The following is a 21,221-nucleotide window of genomic DNA, read 5'->3' on the forward strand; positions in this document are numbered from 1 at the left end:
CCTCTCTCCTTCTCCCCCCCCCCAAAAAAAACCAGCGCTCCCCCCCCCAGTCAACTGAATTTTGTTTTTCACACATCCTGTGTTCAGTCACAACTTGAGAAACTGAAGTACTACAGGCAAATAAAAAAATCAGTTCATATCTAACTGGCACTGTAGTCAACAGGAAATTCTTAATCTTTAGGGAGTCTCATTTTATTTCTTTTTTAACAGGTGGTGGATGCACTTCAGTGGGGAAATAAGAATATTTGTGTGCATTATCTTAGCTTATCTTAACAGTGGAACCTTAGTACTGAAGGTTTGCTTCTAACTATATCCTCTTTACCTTTTATCCATGACTTGATATATAAGTGTACATATATTTAGTCAGCATCTGCCTCCAAGATAGCATCTGAAATGTGCTAAGCTATCTGGCTCACCAGCATTAAAATATTTCCCTTGGGCAATTTAATCCTGTCTGGAACCAAGAAATCGACATATTAAGAGTAGAGTATGAGACTCTGCAGTCAGATGATGCAATCAGTGGCAGTGATCTGGCCCAAGTGAGGGCCCTCGCTTAGCCACAGCTTGTCTGCAAACTTATGCAGATACAGTATAAGATAAGGAGGAAGAGTAGCTGCCTTCCTCGTATTCTATCTTGTATTCTAGCAGGTAAGAAAGTTTGCATATAGTTTGCTTGAAATAATGCCGTATGCAGTTCTTCCATATTGTGTTACATCAGGGTTTGCACTTACCAGTTAGTTAACCACAGGCTACTGTTACCTCATAACCAGCACTGAACACTACATTAGGAAAAACTTTCTGACAGAGCAGTTCAACAGTGGAAGGAACTACCTCAGCAGGTGGTGAACTCTCTTTCATTGGAGGTTTTTAAACAGAGGTTGGATGGCCACCCGTCAGGAATTCTCCAGCTGCAATGAATGGATGACCTTTGGGTTCCTTTCCAACTCTACATTTCTACGATTCTACCATTCTACCGGCCCAGGGAGCCAAGGAGATGGCATGTGGGAGAGAGATAATAATTTTCAACATCTGCAAGGGGTGGATTGTAATGCAGGAAGTGTTAGAATCTCCTTTCCATGACCACCACAATCAGGATCTTCACTACTGCTTTAAGAATGAAATCATACTGGGACTTTCACCGGTCTCCCATGAAACATTTCGTTTGGTTCTCATGGTCTTGTGAAAATCCAGCACCCTTTGTCCTTCATTGTCAATGTAATGTCTGAGAGGTTTGTGGAATCAGGGAGGTGTGGTAGTCTCTTTGTGGGTGTCTTTTCCTGTGGTTGTTCTGTATCTATGTTGTGGTACTGTGCTGCCAGGAGCAGAGGCAGGTGCGGGCCTGGTGTCTTAAACTGTATTGTAAGGAAAGCAACCCATTGTCAGAGCTTAGGACAGGGGTTGAGACTCAGCTGAACCCAGGAGTACTCCCAGAACAGGCCATCTTCACACTACCCAGATGCTTGCAGACATCTTTGTAACGCTGAGCTGTTCTACCAATGGGCCTGGTACCTGAAGCTAGCTCCCTGTAGAGCACATCCTTGAAGCAATACCACCCAAATGGCAGGTATAAGATTTAACTGGTAGCTTGGAGAAAATTACACAATCCTACCTGGTAAGCCACTGCCACTAACCACGTGCAGCTATATAATTTAAAGCAGCTTCTCTGAGATGCTCGTAACATGTCCACCACAGGCACTTTGTCCCTAAAAATAATGAGTTCTCGCAATCAAATCATAGCCTAAGGCTGCGTAGATGCACTGCCTTTAAAGCACAACTGAAGCACATTTTCCTCCTCAAATAATTCTGTAGCTTATCTCCCACAGGGTTAAAAACTCCCAGGAACCCTTAACAAACTTACAGTGCCCAGAATTCTTTGCGGGGAGGAATGTGCTTTAAAGATGTAGTGTGTGCTATGCATCCCAGATCATGTAGGGCAGCTGCTCATGAAGGCTGAAGCCTTATCCTTGCCAGGGAATCGTTTGCCTGCGTCCCCAGGACCGAAGAGAGAGCAAAAAGCACCAGGAAAGATTCTTCTTTGGAGAAAAAAGTTTTATTGAAATCTGTGCACAGAGGTAGCCAGTGGGATCGTTCCCAAAAGACTGGCCCATAGATACAAATAAACAAGCATCTTTATACCTGAGAGTCTGCCCATCTCTTCCCACCTCTTCAAATTCTCCAATCAGCTGGCAAGGTTAAGCTTATTTCCTTATATGGCATATGGCTATCTGACCAGCTAAGCCCCCCTCCTTCCCTTGTTCGTGTGCTCCTCTCTTGCGTTACTGCAGCAGAGAGCATGTGCAAAAAAAAAGAAACGACCGTCTGGCCAAATATAGCAAGCAACTGCAATTTCTGCTTAGCTGAGAGAAAAAAAGGAAATGGGCCTCCCTGCTAGCCGGCAGAAAGAGGAAGTTGGCCTCTTAGCAAAGCCGCTGCTCTCTCTCTGCTAGCTGGCAGAAAGAGGAAGTTGGCCTCTTAGCAAACTCAGCAAAGCAAGCAATTTATCAGAACAATTTATCAGAGCAATTTATCAGAGCAATTTACTTAAATATAAAATACAGGGAATACCTTCCCTCTCCCTTCACTCCCTCCTCTTCTTCTGAACAACCTAATACTTAGGTTCGTTCAGGCCGCTCGGGCTCATAGTATCCTTGGAGGAGAGCAGTAAGGGTCATGACACGGGGCCCCATCATGCGGGACATCATCTTCTCCATCATATTTTGCATACATTGCATCAAGCAGGGCATACAGAAGCAGAAAAGCAATAAGATTAATAGCGGCCTTGCTAATAATACCACAATATGCCTGAGCCAACTGCCATGAGGCAGCCAGAAATATAACCAACCCCATAGATCACCTCCTGTAGTTTTTAGCGGGTTCCTGGCTATCATTGTTTCCATGTGATCAATGGTGGCTGAAATGCTGACATTATTATCTGGGACATATCTATTTTATTGCTGAAGGGCCCACTGATACTCGTGCTCTATCAGCTGCCTTGCTTATTGGGAGGTTGTGTCTCACCTCTCTGAGGAGGAGCCTATTATCTTAACCAATTTTCCCACCTGTCCTTGTGGATGCTTAATACTTTCATGATTTCTTCCCAACACACTGTATCCGAAAGGGGCTTCTCCCTCTACATATATTAACATATACCCACAGGAATATATATATCCACCCTTGCAGAGGCCTGACACACGGAGTGACTATATCAAAGAGTTCTGGCCCCAATATCAAAAGTCCTGGCGGTGCCTCAGAATTTGCTGGGGAAAAAAGTCTCTACGTTGGGGACGCTGCCCGCGGGCGTCCCTCCCATCCACTTGTCCAGCCGTGCATAGAAGTGTCAGCGTCCGGAGTGACACCAGCAGGGCGGTTGTCTGGCGCTCTTCTGGAGATGGTTAGCTTCAGAGGATCATCAGGATTTGGTGTAACTGTCCAATCTAAAATAGCCTTCTTCACTTAAGTGTGGTGGACCCAAGGGGTGAGGTCAGCAACTTTAACAGCAGTGGGCCTGGGTCCACCTGTTAAGAAAGAGAGAAAATCTCGGGAGAATGACTGCACATAATTATCAAACTGCACATTTTGACTAGCATGGGGGGGTTATTGCAAAACTGAGTGGACAAAGGCTGGTCCATTGTCAGATCCTATTGACCTAGGTAGTCCATAGCGGGGAATGATCTCCCTAAGCAGGCACCTGGTTACTTCAAATGCCTTTTCAGTTCTGGTAGGCCAGGCTTCAACCCATCCTGTATACGTGCAGATCGCCACGAACAGGTAGCAGTATAGTCCACAGCGGGGCAATTTAGTGAAATCCACAACAAGGTCTTTCATGGGTGCAGTTCCACTATGCTGAATCCCCGGGGGAGCCAAGGGTCCGGTTCTGGGATTATTCTTTTTACATAGCGGGCACTTCCTGGAAATCTGGGCTGCCAGTTGATAAAGGTGGGCTATGTAGAAGCACTGCTTCAGCTGTCTGGTTGTGGCATCTGGTCCCATGTGGGTGGACTCATGGTATCTCTGAGTAATCTGCCGAGAAAGGGACTCTGGAATCCATATTCTGTCATCATGAGTAAGGTACCATCCTTCTTTGGACATAGTCAGCCCCTGGGCATCTGCAGTGTCCCTTTCCTTTTTGGTATATATTGGCTTATCAGCGGTGTTCAAGATCCTTTCAGGGACCAGTGCTCCAATAACTGACGCGGGAGCTGGTTCCCGGGCTGCTTCCTTGGCCACTCTGTCTGCTAGTCGGTTTCCTCTGGCCACTTCTCCTAGTCCAGTTTTGTGTCCATAACAATGGATAACTGCCACTGCCTCGGGCTCCCATACAGCATCCAGAAGGTTCAATAAGGCTTGTGGGTGGGCCACCTGGTTTCCTCTGGAGGTAAGCAAACCTCTTTCCTTCCATAAGGCTCCATGGGCATGTAAAGTCAGAAAGGCATACTTAGAATCAGTATAAATGTTTATCTTCTGTCCCTTTGCTAGGGTCAGGGCTCTGGTGAGCGCTGTTATTTATGCCAGCCAGGCCGACGTTCCAGGCGGGAGTGGCTGCGCTTCGATCACTTGGTCTTCCAAGGCTACCACTGCATAGCCTGCTTTTCGCTGTCCAGCCTTAACAAAGCTGCTTCCATCCACAAACCATGAAGGCCAGTGGGGGTCTGCTTCATCTTTGAGGTCAGGTCGGCTGGAATATACTTCATCCATCACTTCAATGCAATCGTGCATCTGCTCCTCACCTTCTCCTACCGGCAACAGGGTAGCTGGGTTGAGGGCGGTGGTGACCTGAAACTTCAAACGCGGATGCAACAATAACATCTGACACTTTCTCATCTTTGCTTGGGAGAGGAAATAGGTACCCTTCATGTCAAGCAGAGCTGGGACTGCATGCGGGGTCACACAAACAGTGTCTTGGCCAAAAGTAAATTTGTCTGCTTTGTTCAGTTGGGTGGCTACTGCCACAACTGCTCTCATGCACGGCGGTAAGCCTTGTTCTGTAGGCGTCAGGCGCTCAGATAGGTATGCCACTGGCTGTTGCCAGCTTCCCAATTTTTGGCACAAAACCCCTTTCGCCGTCCCTTGGTCCTCATCCACGAACAGAATAAAGGGTTTCTCAGGATTTGGGATGCCAAGCGCTGGGGCTTGCTGTAGTGCCTTCTTCAAATCCACGAAGGCTTGCTGTTGTTCTGTGCCCCAAACAAAGGGGTCTCTCTCAGTTCCTCTGGTTGACTCATGTAGAGGCTTGGCAATGATGCTGTAATTAAATATCCATATCCTACAAAATCCTGCAGACCCCAGAAAGCCACAGAGTTCCCTACGGTTCTTTGGCTCTGGTATCAGGATAATAACCTGCTTCCTTTCTTCACTGGTAACAAAGGGGTGTTCCACTGTGATTGGCATTGCCTCAAAATCCTATGTTGGAGCAGTCGCTCTAGATGTACCTACACTCCTTCAGCCGCCCTTCGTGGGATGGGATACTTATTTACTGCAACAGGATTGGCAAATGGCTTGGGCTTCACAATTATTGGTGGGATATTCTTTGCCATTCCTGGGGGGTTACCTTCAGCTCATACCGTGGGGTTCACTTGTTCCAGAATACTGGCGGGGATGGGTCCCTCCTCTTCTTTTACCATCATGAGGCGCCAGTACTCCCTCAGGGGTGCCTCCACAACCAGTTCCCCAAGTGGCATAGTGGACATTGTGGCTTCTCCCGATGGCTTAAAGGTAATTTGGGCTTGCAACTTTGCCAACAAGTCTCTTCCTAATAATGGAATAGGGCATTCAGGGATATACAAAAGGTTGTGTTACACCACTTGGCCTCCCAACTTGCAGGTAACTGGTTGCAGAAACGATGCCCGCTGGGATTTTCCGGTGGCTCCTATTATGGTAATGGATTCAGGGGTTGGTTTAGCAACGGGGGTGGGGACGACCGAGTTGGCCGCTCCCGTGTCCTTTCTGTCGGCAGATGGCGCACTGATTCCGTTCAAGACGGCTTCACCCTCCTCCCCGGGCATTTCCTCCTTTCTGAGGGACGGGGGTGGCTGCCTGTAATGCCATCAGCTTCTTTGTTTGATACTTCTCCTTTTTTCTCTGGGCCTCCTCATCTCTCTGATTGTAAGTGGTTTGAGCTATTTCCAACATCCATTCCAGCCCATGGCCGATGAACCCCTTATGCTTCTGGATTTTTCAGCGAACATCGGGCGCTGCCTGAGCTACAAAGGCAGCCTTTATAATGGGGGCATTGGCAATATCATCTGGGTTCTCCTCAAAGGTAGGGTTCTGATTTCTCCAATTGCACACATCAGCACTTGAAAAAGGCACATGTTGGACTGTATAAGTGCGTGGTGGTGCTTCCCCACCCTGTCCTGGGGGGCCTGGTGGGTCATACACTCTGCGTAGAGGCATCATTGCAGTCCCACCCTTTTTCTGTGCCTTATGGGACTTATGGAGGGACGCCCTGGTTGCTGCTTCTATCCATTCCTTCTGCCATTTCTTCCCTTGTGTTGGGGAACATCCTGCTGCTGCCAACAAATGGGAACTAACATCCACTTCTTTCGCATAGGGTTGTACATACTGTTGCAATCTCAATGTCCACCTTTTTTCCTTTCTTTGCTAACTCAATTAGTCCCTTCATAAACTCCTCATCATCCTCTTCCTCTTCGCTCTCTAATTCATCAACCTTGGAGGGTTCAGGCTGAGGGCCGGCTCCTCCCTGGTCCTGGGGCCCTGGGCCTGGGGGATTCGCTAGAGGGGCAGTTGGTGGAGCATAGGGTGGCGGCGGTTTAATGACTTCCCCCTCTTCTCCTTCCGGTTCTGGTATCACCAGGGGCCTTTCTGACTTCCCTGCCGGTCGGACTGCACAAATTGTATTTTGTGGGGCGTCGCCTCGGCAGGCTTTCAGCCACGGTTGATTCCTTTCTACATTGATTTTCCAGGTAGAAATATAAGGGATCTGGTCTGGGTGGACGTTCAAGATATTTTGATATAGTGGGTTGATTAGTTGCAAATTAAATCTGCCCTCCGAGGGCCAATTAGTTCCTTGGGTGGGCCAATCAACCTCACATAATGTCCTCATCCTCTCTCTTCTCAATTTGAACCCCAATCATCATGCTTCGTAGCTGCTTTCCAGTTGGTTAAAAAGCATTTCAGAGGACTACGTTGGCTTGCCCCAGACCCCATTTTTTCAGATACTCCGCTCCTAACCGGGCTTAAGATCCTTTCACACTCCACACACTACAGACTGTGACTTGGCGAACTCGCGTTGCCAAGAAATGCACAGCCCTGCAATCGCTCGGCCAAGGGGACGCTAAGCCCCGGCCCACACTTGACAATTCAGCCACTGGAGTATCTGACATGCAACACACAAAACACACCCCAATATAATTCCAACATGCAACACACAAAACACACCAAAATAATTTTCCCTCTGTTTCCCCTTTCCCCAACCTTACTGGCGGCACTCTACTGCCACCTCTGTTTCCCCTTTTCCCTTTTCCCGTCCCTGTCTGGCGGGGCGGCACCTTATTGCCACGGCCAGTTCCTTTGTTCCTTTTCTGGCGGCACTCTACTGCTCAGAGCCAGACCCTTTATCCCTTTTCTGGCGGCACTCTACTGCTCACAGCCAGACCCTTTCCTGGCGGCACTCTACTGCTCACGGCCAGGTGAAGCTGATCAGGCTTCCTACCACGCCCTTTCCCTTAGGGCTTACCTGTTCCGCTGCGGACCCCTCCTTCGGCCGTCCTCTTTTCTCCCTCGACCAGGTGTCTCACTCCGGAGCGGTGTGGCCGGCTCCCCCCACGAACAGGCAGGGGTGCGCACTTGGAGCCGCGAACGCCGGTCCGGGGCTGTTCACCGAGGTCGGGCCTGGCCCTCCCCGGCCCCCTGGGGTGGGGCGATTCCCGGCCAATGCACCAAAATGAAGGCTGAAGCCTTATCCTTGCCAGGGAATCGTTTGCCTGCGTCCCCAGGACCGAAGAGAGAGCAAAAAGCACCAGGAAAGATTCTTCTTTGGAGAAAAAAGTTTTATTGAAATCTGTGCACAGAGGTAGCCAGTGGGATCGTTCCCAAAAGACTGGCCCATAGATACAAATAAACAAGCATCTTTATACCTGAGAGTCTGCCCATCTCTTCCCACCTCTTCAAATTCTCCAATCAGCTGGCAAGGTTAAGCTTATTTCCTTATATGGCATATGGCTATCTGACCAGCTAAGCCCCCCTCCTTCCCTTGTTCGTGTGCTCCTCTCTTGCGTTACTGCAGCAGAGAGCATGTGCAAAAAAAAAAGAAACGACCGTCTGGCCAAATATAGCAAGCAACTGCAATTTCTGCTTAGCTGAGAGAAAAAAAGGAAATGGGCCTCCCTGCTAGCCGGCAGAAAGAGGAAGTTGGCCTCTTAGCAAAGCCGCTGCTCTCTCTCTGCTAGCTGGCAGAAAGAGGAAGTTGGCCTCTTAGCAAACTCAGCAAAGCAAGCAATTTATCAGAACAATTTATCAGAGCAATTTATCAGAGCAATTTACTTAAATATAAAATACAGGGAATACCTTCCCTCTCCCTTCACTCACACCTAGGTTTCCTCTTTAAAATGCCCATGGTCAGTATGTGGATATCAGGGGTGGGACTAGTCCAGGCTTGTGTTGGGAAAACTAAAGTCCTAATCCTTCTTACAATTAAGCAGTGTATCAATTTTATTAAATGAATGAATGAATGAATGAATGTGTTAATGGCCTACAGAGATATAATACGTGAATATGGCTTATGAATGTCTGCAGTGTGGGCATGCAGAAGCTAAAGACTGCTCAAAAGCAGAGGCTGCCTTCTGCTGAAATCTGTGTCATGGTTTGCTTATGCTTTGGATGTGCTTCTTATTTTGCTGAATATCCAATTTGTGGCCTCAGCACAATGGGTGATGTTATTCATTAACTTGTTTCTCTTGCAACTGAAATTTTAAGAGAATAACATGAAAGACACTTCCGCTTTGTTAAGCATTTTCTTCTCCTTAATCGTGTAGAGATTTCCCATGAATAATGTGAGCTATAATTATTACCTGCAGGTTGGCAGAGCCTTGGCGAGCTGTTCCTAAAAAGGAATCTTATTTTTTTCCATTGAATTTCAGATGACCAAGAGCAAAATTATAACCACCTGATATTAGGCACTACAAACCAGACACCTTCCAATGGTAAGATAATAAACAAAAGAAGATCAAAGTTACTGGTGCTGTAACTTTACTCTTTCTACTGGCATGGAAGCCAAACAAATATCAATAGAGTATTTCATGAGCTGGACTCTCACATGAAAAATATTTATTCTATTGATCATATTGTATTTGGGCCATATTGCTTAACAATGGTGCAGTCCCTCTTATGCAGAAAGGAGAGCATTGTGCTATGTTTCCTGATGTCTAGAAACACAAATGCCTCTCTTTCTTCCCCAGTTGCTGTTGTCAAAGATTGCTTTGATTTGTAGTGTCTTGGGCGTCAAAAGATGCACAGCAAGAGCAAAACCTGCTTGCCCAGATAGGAAAGAAATTTGCTTTGAAGCCATATAATCCACACATGCCAGTGCTCTGCTGATGTTTCAGCGCTCATCATCAATTGTGTTATTTTACTTTATTTACAGCTTTTACAACGTAATCAAAGACAATTTATTTGCTGGCAGCCAGCTGCTTGGGACACAGAGCCTAGAGGTGGGCAGACAGCTTAGCTGCCTCTGCACAGTAGCCATGCTGTCACAAATACACATACACATCAGTTGTGCATGTTGTTTCTTTTAACAAGGTCACCATCCCTTTTCTTTCCAATATTTGGCCGTGCATGCTTTCTGACTCCAGAATGCCAAGTCCTCCCAGTACTTCACTTCCAGGTAACAGCTGTGACCAGCAAACCCATATTCAGTAAGTTGCCATAGTAATTGTGTGGGTTAATTTTTTTAAAAAAGCAAAAAGCAAATTGCATGTGTGAGACCTCCAATCTGGATGGGAGCCAGAGCAGGGTGCACAGCATTAAAGCCCCCTTACCCCGTGCCGGGGTCCCAATCTGTATCAGACCTCCTGTACTTCCATTTTCCTTCTAAAAGCAACACATGCTTTTGTTAATTGCACCAAGGTTGGCATGTCTAGTTTGGCCCTTAGTTGACTTCTTATATAAGGAGGGTCAAGAGATTATTTTTGTTTAATTCTGCTTTTCTAACATAAAGAGCTCAAATCTCTTGAGTCTTTGTATTTTCTTTCCTCTGATGTTTCCTATACAATGCAAGATTGCTTCTCTACCTTGGACCTCTCTCACCACCAGTTCATTTCATCCAGTCTTCAGCTGGTTGCCCACTGAGCTTTTGCAGCTTATTGCTCTTAAGTTTCCTGTGGTGTCTGTTTATAGAGATGGAATGGTGTTTTTGACTATTTCCAACAAATAAAGAATAAAATCATCTACAAAGTCAGAGCACATATCCCCAGACTTTTCTGTTGGCTCCCAGGCAATTTTGTTTTCCTTCACTTCAACAGCATATCAAGCACTCTCTGCCAAAATATTTTGGCCTCAGTTTACCTGTTACCTGCACCTAGTTCTCTCCCTTGATTATTTGGCGTGTCCCCCTCCCCCCCCCCCGTTCTTTTGCCACCTCTTCCTTGGTGCCACAAGAGTCACTTTTGCCTTTGTGTGATTTAGGTCTGCAAAAGCACTAATATGCAGTTGTCAATATTAGCTTTTCAGCTTTGTGCAAATACTGCATGAAGACATCTCTATATATTGTTTTCTAGGCATGGCGCCTCCAAGTTGTTCTTTCCCTAGGGCTGTCATTTATAAACTAGCTTTGCCGCTGCATCGTTCCTAGTGAAGAACTCTTGCATACATGAAAGCTGTGCTGCATTTTAAACTGAGGCCTCCATAGCACAATCACTTGCGAGAACAAACAGCCTTGAAAAGGATACCTTGGCACTCTGCTAAATTATCTATTTTATTGCTCAGTGTTGGCAATTGTCATTCAACAACTAAAATAACAAGTCCTTCTCACTAACACACTAACCCCAATTTTTGTCATTTCCATTAACCTCAACAAGAGAAGAAATGCCAGCCATAAAACTGTTACGTTATGTCTCTCAGCAAGGCCAAATATTTATGCTATATCAGAAGTAAATTTGGACAAGAGAAAAGCTAAGTTTAAGCATCCTTTTCTTAAAAAAAAAGAAGTCAGGTTCAAAAAGACACCTTCCATTGTTGCACCAACACAGAACAGAGGAAATGTAATAAATAAGTGCAAGGATGGGTCAGGCACAGAGAAGGTAGTTTTTGCAGCCGATAATCCACAGTGAGGAATAAAGGTTCTGTTCAAAGTTGGGTGGCATGTTAACTATGGCACCTGCTCAATGGACAGCAGTGGCTCCTGTGGCAGGAGAGAGGCAGAAGTTAGTGGCATCCCCACCACAGCAGTGAGCCAATCAGAACAAGGATGAGATGGGGGAAGTAGCAGCAAGTCAGGAGAACTGTAGATTGCTGGCAGAGGTCTGTAGGTACACTCACACATCAGGGACACCCTAGAAGTCCCCTGATCTCACCACCTCACCCCATCCTTGTCCTGATGAGTGTAGCACTACTGTCTCCAAGATGATGCTGTTGCCCACACACACACACACACACACATACTCATGAGTCACTGCCCACATTGGACCGTGCAGTGGACCAACTTTAGACCATCTCAGATTCAAATTAGGTCCTGGTTTTTTCATGCTCATGCATCACTTTAAAACACAGCTTAAACAAAATTTGTACAAATTCCTAGTCTTCCATTCATGTTTCAAATGTGAAATTTTATTCCAGAATTCAAAATACAACAGGCCATTTATAAAAGATTGTCAAATGCTAAATGCCATTGCATGTCAAATGCCAAATATTATTACTATAATATGCCCAATAAAACAATGCCAAATTCTGAATATCACTGTGTGCTAGCTGTAAAATATTGTTAAATATCAACTGTTTTATATCAGACATTGAAATAAAATATAATCAGATTCAGGGTGACCTTGGCCCAGTCTCTATGTCTCGGCCTACTTCACAGGATTATGTAAGAATTAAATGGGTGAAAGACAACCATGCTTCTTGCTACCTTGATTTCCTTGCAGAAAAACTAGGATATACATGTTCAACAATTATTCAGATAGTTTTATGTAAACCACAGTTTTAAACAGAAATACGAAACATCTCAGTTTAGCGGGGAAGATACCAGGTGAGTTGTGTGCCTACTCAGTTTGCTGATCAGGTCTGGTCTCTGTGGATGGGCAGTTTCAGGGCTACTGCTCTTCCTTAATGATTCCTTATCTATTAACCAGACTTGGACTGGACAGACCTTCAAATGGAGGACACCTTCAAATAAGAGCACAGTCCTCTGGCACCCCTTTCAAAATAGAGGACTATCTTTGAAGGAGGTTCTGCATCCTTGACCCAAACTGTATGGAGGCTGAGAACAGTGTCTAAAAGAAGACTGCAAGAGTGAGGCCAGGAAGCTTCCACCGAAACAACCAATGTAAAGACCAGTATTCTGAAGTGTGACAGAACTGGTATCACAATGTACGGTACTTTTGCTGCATTGTGATGCATTTGCACTAAGGATTTAGAACCTTTGTTCAAACTATTTCCTTCTCACGAGCTAGTATTCTAGTGTTTTTGTTCATTCCTTCTAGTGCTTTATGACAGCCTGTGGAATTTTTGTTTGCTTGCAAATAATGCATTCATTTGGATTACCCTTCCTACAGGCCATAGTTCATGATGAGATTTTTGTATTGATGAGTGTTTGCTGTAGGTGAGCAAGTGAGGCATCATCGTACAAACATATTGAATCTAGGTTGTAAGATTAAGATTTCAGGCATGTCCCCACAATCTGAGGATGGTGGGGCAACTGAGTCATATAGCGTGGGCTCAGGTAGTGATTGGTTCAACTAAGGCAGGTTTTTCCAGCACAACAACACCTATTAGTATGCAGGGAGCATTCTATCTGCTCAAGTAAAACCCTATTGCAAATATTCGCATGAGCTAAAACCGAAAGGGAAGTCAAACAGAAATGGGTTCTTTGGGGCCTTTCTGTGAATACCCTCCCCATAGCTTGTTTGTCTTCACAACCACAAATCAGTCTCTGAATAGATTCATAGCAAGATCTACAACACTTTAAATGGCCTCCCCAAAGGCATTAAGGAAATGCACAGCAGAATACCATGCCATTTCAGGGAAACCATTTGGAGCACCGCTTTGAATAGTTCACTAAGGTCAGATCCACACACTGTAATGGTTAAAGAAAATAATGTTAGAGACTATCCAGAAACAGACAATACAGAAAAATTATATTGGCCTCATCTAGAAATCAATGATTTCTTAATAAATTTTGTTGCTGTTGTTTATTACCCACCCTCCACCTTTAAATACATTAAAAGTTGTTTAAAGTAAGTTCCAATCACAAAAATAGGATTGCTGCTAAAAATATGCATATCAAATTTAAAAAGCCACAATAAAGAGGTGTGTCTTCAGCATATGATGAAACTACATAATGGAGATACTAGATGCATATGCATCTGTATTACATGGGAATTTGATCAGAAGCTTGAAGAGCTTCTACAGAGGAGATAAATGGAAATCATGTTACCATAGCATCCCATCTTCCAGCTCAGCCATCAGTAGCCCCAACCTGAGGCTCTGGAACAGAATAATGTACACCAACCTAAATTATGACAGACTCCTGGAGTTAGGAGAAGAAGAAGAAGAAGAAGAAGAAGAAGAAGAAGAAGAAGAAGAAGAAGAGGAGGAGGAGGAGGAGGAGGGGGAGGGGGAGGAGGAGGAGGAAGAAGAATACCCTATCCATCTGGCTGGGTTTCCCCAGCCACTCTGGGCAGCTTCCAACACATATAACTTTGTAAATCTGTTAGAGCAGTGGTTCCCAGTTAGGGTTCCGGGGACCCCTGGGGATTTGCGGAACACACCCCAGCAGTCCGTGGCAGCATCCCCTGCCAGTGACCCACTTATCTTGCTAATTGCACAGTGAAAGCCACAATGATGATACATGGATCACCCAGCCTCTGCTTGAGACCAGGGCCTGCTTGCTGGCAGGGGAAAAACTTGTGAAAGAGTTGCTGGATGGCAAATGAGCTGGGATCAGGCTAAAACCTCTGATACAGTTTCTTGGGGTTCTTGCAATTGGAAAGGAGAGAGAGAGAGAGAGAGAGAGAGAGAGAGAGAGAGAGAGAGAGAATGGCTTGCACCATGGGGTGGATTCACGTGTTTATAATTTTTTAAAATGTAAGTGATCCCTTCCCCTTGCTCTCTACTTTTTAACTGAAAAGAACTAATTGCTTTCAAGAAGTATCACATTTAGAGGACTCTCTCACTGCTTGTAGGTAGCGTTTTCAGTGAATCTTGCCTTAGGAGTTTGAGATTCATGTCTCATCTTGGAAGTCCAACAATTGCTTCTTCTTCTTCTTCTTCTTCTTCTTCTTCTTCTTCTTCTTCTTATTATTATTATTATTATTATTATTATTATTCAGTTGTAGTGGAGCAATGGAGACAACTTTTTCCTACTGTCTGGGGATAAGCAATTTGTAGTAATATCACAAATTTTATGGTCTGTTTTTTAGTATCACAAATCTTTTGCTTCTTAGGGGACCCCATATTTTCTTCAAAAAATTGCTTTGCACAGGTAACTACCATAGAGTTATCAGCATTTTCAAAAAATAGGGGGTCCGTGGCTTGGCTTTTGAAAAATACAGGGTCCTCAGTAATTAGTTAATTGGGAACCACTCTGTTTGAACATCATGGTCTCCCAGATTTTACAAATCCTCTGCTGTTTAGAAGGTTGCTTGAAAAACTTCTGCTTATGTACCTTCTTCACCCTTACTGCTGTACTCAACTGCTTAGGAAGATCTTCATACCGAAATGCAGTCTTACTAGGTTCAAAATGATGGAGAAGCCTATCTTTAGCCCTGCAGTCTAACGTGAAGAAATTCCTAGCCGTAATCAGCAACCGTGTTCCAGAACTCTTGCACTGTTGAACATTATCCCACGGAAGGTGAAAGTGTGGACCAATCTCTCCACACCCCATCCAACAATACTGACTATAATTTGGGTATATTAGCTGAAGGTTTGCAGGGGTAATATACCACCTACTGAGAACTTTGCACTGTGCTTTCTTTATTTGCGTGTTTGATTGATAAGGTTGCAAAAGAGGTCCAGATATAATGCCAATCATCTCCTTCCAAAGAATCACTTAAGTCATTCTCTGTGTCGGCACATAAGATGGGTTGTCATCCCAAAACGGTTTGCTGAGCACTGGATTTTATAAGGACCAATATGAAAAAGTTTGTATTTAATTATGCTGCCCTTGATTTAAATGGGTTTTAACCAATTGCTCAAGCTGATTAATTAGTTAATGTTTGGTGAACTTCTATTATAATTTAGCCTAAATACCAGTTTCCATTCAAAAAGGCAACGTGGTACGCTTTGCCACAATGCTTTGCAAATAATTATGAGGCCACTGTGGATCCTTGCAGGATTTGTGTGAAGAAGCCTTAACTGTACAAGTCTATATATACATGCTTATTTGGCAGCTCCTAGGTAAGTGAGCCAGTCTTAGCCTGGAAGCTAATTTCAATGGTAGGGAGCCTGTGGCCTTCCAGTTGTTGTTGGACTCCAACTTCCAGCAGCCAGTATGCCCAGTGGTCAGACATGATGGGAGTCATGGCCTAGCAGCACCTGGATGGCCACAGGAGGGCCTGGTGCTAAAGGAAGTAGACCACGTGCTCCCAGAGCGTTTCTGCTCTGCCTGGAAATAGAAACAAGCAGTGAGAACGTCTTTAGGCAGTATTCAGAATCCAACGCTTCAAGCAGGTCCTCCACCTTTTACATAGGACAAGAGAAGTCTGACTGCTGAGATTTGATTGCACTCAATTTTGTTTGAATGTCTGATGAGAGATGATGGTTAATTAACAAGGGATTGTATTTAATCTGTTCTATGCAGCTGCTGTTACCCTAATTATAATTAGGTCATCCTGGTTTGATCCTGCCTGCCAAGGGGCGAGTGTTTGTGGAAGCAGGAGCAATCACCTGAGGCAGCGCACTTAGCTTCTGAGAGAGAAGCAGCAGCAGCACACTTTCAAAAGATGCGTGAGGCCAAAGGGGGCATGACAGCAGGCTTGTGACTCTGCAGACATAGTGGTGTTGTGTGCTTGAGTGAAAATTAACATTTCACTTAAGACAAGGCGTGCACAGCTGTTGAGAGTACAAATGTTCTCCTAAGCATTTATCAGAGACAAATATCAAAACTGTCTACATTTGCTAGGAGGAGGTGTTTGAGTGAACAGATATGTGCATTGTTACTCCAATGAGAGTAACGGTAAGAAGCACACATACTTTTTGCAGCTATTCCTTGCACTGCCTTTTTCTGTGTTTCAACTTATGCCAACATAGTAGTGTGCCATGGATGTGTGGTGTGGCAGAGCCATGGTGTTCTCCTCCTGACACGGAGGCACTGGGGCAGACAGGGGAGGTTGTGAGATTGGGGCTGTACAAATATCATTGCCCCCACCTCTTGCCTCTTGCCCCACCACCATTCAGGTAAGTTTCAGTGGTGTCACTGTCAGCAGGACTGATCTGCAGCTCTGCCCCACCACACTAGCTGCTACTGCCAATGTTGGTTCAGTGTAATGTGCACACATGTTGATTGGAATCCCATGTTCCCACACTTCACTCTTCCCCTTGCATGAGGATACCAGAACATTCTGCATCCATTTTCAATTTTCCATAGTTTATCTTGAAACCAAAAGAGCCCCTCCCTCAGTATCAACCACCTTGGGCCTTATAATGGGCATAGGAGACCTTGTTGGGGGTGCCACCACTGGCAACTGCCTGGTTGGTGTTGACTTGTGACAGGGCCTCCTCAGTAGTGGAACGTTCTCCCTGGCAAGGTGCATCTCTCTCCCTCATAGTTAACATTCAGACAGAATGCAAAAAAAAATGCTGTTTACCACAGCATTTGACTGCTACATTATACTGTTCCTGGCAATGTTGAAATTCTGCAGTTGTGAGGATATTTGATTGTTCTAATTTCTTTTTGAAATATATACAGTATTATTGTATTGCTTTTCTGTTTTGTAGCTTTCTGCCCCAGGGTTCCTTTGGGATAAAAGTTTAATTAATAAATATATTAGTCAAAAGCCCTAAACTGTGCTTAATCTTAACTATGGCATATAGGGCAACATGTCTATTTCAGACATTACAGTTTGAAATTAGTTTGTTTCCATAATAAGATAGAGTTAAGCCGTAACTATAGTTTGTCCATGTTTGTGTTGATGCAAAATACAGGAGAATTCCTGGATGCCAAGATCCAAGTTTGGGGCAAAATACTCCTTGGTGAGAGAACCCCAGCAGATATTTAAGGTCAGAAAATATGCAGCAAAGTAAATCATGGAAGTATAGGCTGTTAGACCTTTAAAATATGCTCTTCTAAGAGAGTTTCCAAAATGTCCCCTTTAAAAGTTTCTTTTCAAAGTTTCCTTCATCCCTCAGCGTTTCATTTTTTCATTTTCATTTCACTTTTAATATCATAGAATCATAGAATCATAGAGTTGGAAGAGACCACAAGGCCCATCGAGTCCAACCCCCTGCCAAGCAGGAAACACCATCAGAGCACTCCTGACATATGGTTGTCAAGCCTCTGCTCAAAGACCTCCAAAGAAGGAGACTCCACCACACTCCTTGGCAGCAAATTCCACTGTCAAATAGCTCTTACTGTCAGGAAGTTCTTCCTAATGTTTAGGTGGAATCTTCTTGCTTGTAGTTTGGAACCATTGCTCCGTGTCCGCTTCTCTGGAGCAGCAGAAAACAACCTTTCTCCCTCCTCTATGTGACATCCTTTTATATATTTGAACATGGCTGTTATCACTCCTTAACCTCCTCTTCTCCAGGCTAAACATGCCCAGCTCCCTTAGCCGTTCCTCATAAGGCATCGTTTCCAGGCCTTTGACCATTTTGGTTGCCCTCCTCTGGACACGTTCCAGTTTGTCAATGTCCTTCTTGAACTGTGGTGCCCAGAACTGGACACAGTACTCCAGGTGAGGTCTGACCAGAGCAGAATACAGTGGCACTATTACTTCCCTTGATCTAGATGCTATACTCCTATTGATGCAGCCCAGAATTGCATTGGCTTTTTTAGCTGCCGCGTCACACTGTTGGCTCATGTCAAGTTTGTGGTCAACCAAGACTCCTAGATGTACTGCTCTCAAGCCAGGTGTCACCCATCTTGTATTTGTGCCTCTCATTTTTTTTTGCCCAAGTGCAATACTTTACATTTCTCCCTGTTAAAATTCATCTTGTTTGTTTTGGCCCAGTTCTCTAATCTGTCAAGGTCGTTTTGAACTGTGATCCTGATCTCTGAACTTAATATCCCTGAACTCCTCTCTCAACTGTTTCTGGTGTTCCTAAAGTCATGGTCTGGAAAAAGCTCCTAGGCCTGGAGGGTGGGGCAAGGCAGGTGGGAAAAGCCATTGCCTGATGGACAGCAGGAAGTCCCTCCCCTCACAGGCCTTCCTCCACAGCTCCCTTATGAAGACTCCTAGGCCTGGAGGGTGGGGCAAGGCAGGTGGGAAAAGCCATTGCCTGATGGACAGCAGGAAGTCCCTCCCCTCACAGGCCTTCCTCCACAGCTCCCTTATGAAGACTCCTAGGCCTGGAGGGTGGGGCAAGGCAGGTGGGAAAAGCCATTGCCTGATGGACAGCAGGAAGTCCCTCCCCTCACAGTCCTTCCTCCACAGCTCCCTTATAAAGACTCCTAGGCCTGGAGGGTGGGGCAAGGCAGGTGGGAAAAGCCATTGCCTGATGGACAGCAGGAAGTCCCTCCCCTCACAGGCCTACCTCCACAGCTCCCTTATGAAGACTCCTAGGCCTGGAGGGTGGGGCAAGGCAGGTGGGAAAAGCCATTGCCTGATGGGCAGCAGCTAGTCTCCCTCCCCTCACCGTGTCCAGCATTGGAAAAGACCACACACTTGGTAAGTTGAAAAATGTTTGTCTTACAAACTCTCCAAAGGGCAGATTCATGTGCTTCAGGAAAGTTGCACAAGCAAGTAAAACTTGGCTTAGTTACAAAATGGTGAAAGTTATAGGAACTCAAGAGCAGCTGGTGAGAGGCACCAGCTCAATTCTCTTCACATGCTGAATTTCTCAGGTAGAGTGGAGGATACAATAGCTTTGGTTACCTATTGCCTCCCAAGGTAAAGGGAAGTGACACTTTGGACATAACAATAAACTGGTTAGTTTAAAAATGCAAGTGTTTCCACTCTCTTCCTCACAGCCAATACCAGAGAAGGGGAAGGTTGTTGGGAGCTGATAAGTCCAGGCATGTTCAGGAAAAAGGCAGGGAACTGGCTTTCTATGTTTTTTCATATGGAAGAGTATCCAGACTTGTATCTCTCCCCCCTCCCCATGCATATGGTAATTGTTCCAGTGGAATAACTGTCTAACTGCAGTATTAGAAGTATTTCAATTTAGGTCCTTCCCAGAAGGTAAGAAAACGATTCCTCATTTCATAACATGCCCTGCAGCAATTTGTTATAAATGTGCCTGTTTTTGTTTAAGATGACATTTGCTTAGAAATGCTTGAAAATCAGTAGCATCCGAGGAAGTGTACAGTATATCTCATGCCTCTGCAAGCAGTTATGAAAGGAAATGACAAAATTGCATGGTTTCTAATTTACAGTGAATGAATAAAAGAAGCAGAGCGTTTCCCCCTGAAATGTTCAGGTGGTACTGAAAAAGTCAAAGGGAAAGAAATGCCTCACCAAACCCATGCAAATTTATATAGCAGTTTCTCTTTAGAGGTGTCTATAATACTTCAGTTGCAGGTGAAGCTGAACTCTCACATTAGAGACTTCTATCAAGTAATCCTGCCTACATACTAAATTTGGCATTTCAATGCCTGCGAGGGTGAGGGAACCTGAAGTGTGATGAGTCATGTCACACATTTTTGTTTACTGGACATTATGGGGGAGAGCAATGAGAAAGATGTGCTATTGGATTGGCCACCTTCCACTAAATTACATTTTTTGACATGGTAGAATCACCACCGAGTGATTCGTGCTGGGCATCATTTTCATGTGGTAAATAAATCCCATGGATTGGCTGTGCTTTCAGAATAAAAATTTGTTGAGGGCAAATGGCACTTCATCATGCAAATTTTAACACACTGTTCAGAATGCGAGATCTGGGCTGTAGAAGAACATGTGTTCCATTTGTTTCCTTTTTGTGTGTGTGCAAGGAGAACAAAGGTATTGTTATAGATTTATAGGTGCTAGAATTTAATTAAGATTTATGGGTGTCAAAGCTAATTTCCTTGGAGGAACTAACCAGACTCAAGTCTCCATTTGGGCTAGTAAGGCGTGTGATAGACCCACTGATAAGCCTCTTGTTATTAGCACATATAAAAGCTTGTGTATTGGACTTTGTAATCATAGCCAAATCAACGAGTGTTGATGAAGTCAAGCAAACTTCTTTGTGAGGTGACCACCTGGGAGGATTAACCAATATGAGTTCAAAGCATCAAAGGAAATAGATGTTAGAATGCAAATAAAAAAATTTAAAAATTGAATCCTCCCTTCCTCTGTAGATAAAGGGGCTTAGGGTTTTTTTAAAAGGAGGTTTTATTAAATATTCTTGGGTTACAAAAGTACATACATCATCTCTGTTCACAGATCGTAAAGTCCTTTCTACAGATCAGTTATATTTGATGTGAGACTTTAATGTTGTAGTCAGTAGAAGGTTGGAGGAGAAGAGAGGTGGGGAGGGAGAGCATGGGAAAGAGGGGGGGATTAGTAAACTTTCATTCTCTTACATAATGTCTGTGCAAGGTTTTTGTGTCAGTGTCACATGGGTAGGTTTTCTTTCTATTCATTTATTAGTTTTCATTGGTGGTGAGAGAGATTGGGGGCCCAGGGCATGGTTAGGTGCCTTCAGTTGGCTGCAGTGAGTTTTGTTTGCATGTGTGAGGGGGAGGGGTTGTTGGGTCAACTTATCCACATTGATTTGTGTGCTGTCAGTGGATTCTCATTGATGTCTTGTTTGGCTGTGTGTAATAAAGGAAGGTGTGGGAGTTATGTAACCAGGAGGCAGAGAGGAGCAGTTGAGCTGAGATGTGCCCTGCAGAGCACAAGAGGCTGCGGAGAGGATGTTGATGCTGTTACTATGGAGTAAGCTAGCATATTTTGGGGTGCTGTGCT

General features: G+C 44.7%; 1 protein-coding gene across 6 annotated transcripts in view; it reads left to right on the plus strand.

Moving 5' to 3' along the window:
* Window positions 1-21,221, plus strand: part of SHISA6 (shisa family member 6) — a 265,194-nt gene that overhangs the window by 229,394 nt on the left and 14,579 nt on the right. For 4 of the 6 annotated variants that reach the window (XM_053376210.1, XM_053376211.1, XM_053376213.1 and 1 more), the window contains exon 5: window positions 9,099-9,161. The exons of the other annotated variants lie outside the window; for them this stretch is intronic. In XM_053376210.1, the coding sequence (XP_053232185.1) occupies window positions 9,099-9,161 (63 nt within the window). The remainder of the gene's footprint in view (window positions 1-9,098; window positions 9,162-21,221) is intronic. 6 annotated transcript variants of the gene reach the window in all.

Source organism: Podarcis raffonei, chromosome 2 (assembly GCF_027172205.1).
Source record: "Podarcis raffonei isolate rPodRaf1 chromosome 2, rPodRaf1.pri, whole genome shotgun sequence".
NCBI classification, from domain to species: domain Eukaryota; kingdom Metazoa; phylum Chordata; class Lepidosauria; order Squamata; family Lacertidae; genus Podarcis; species Podarcis raffonei.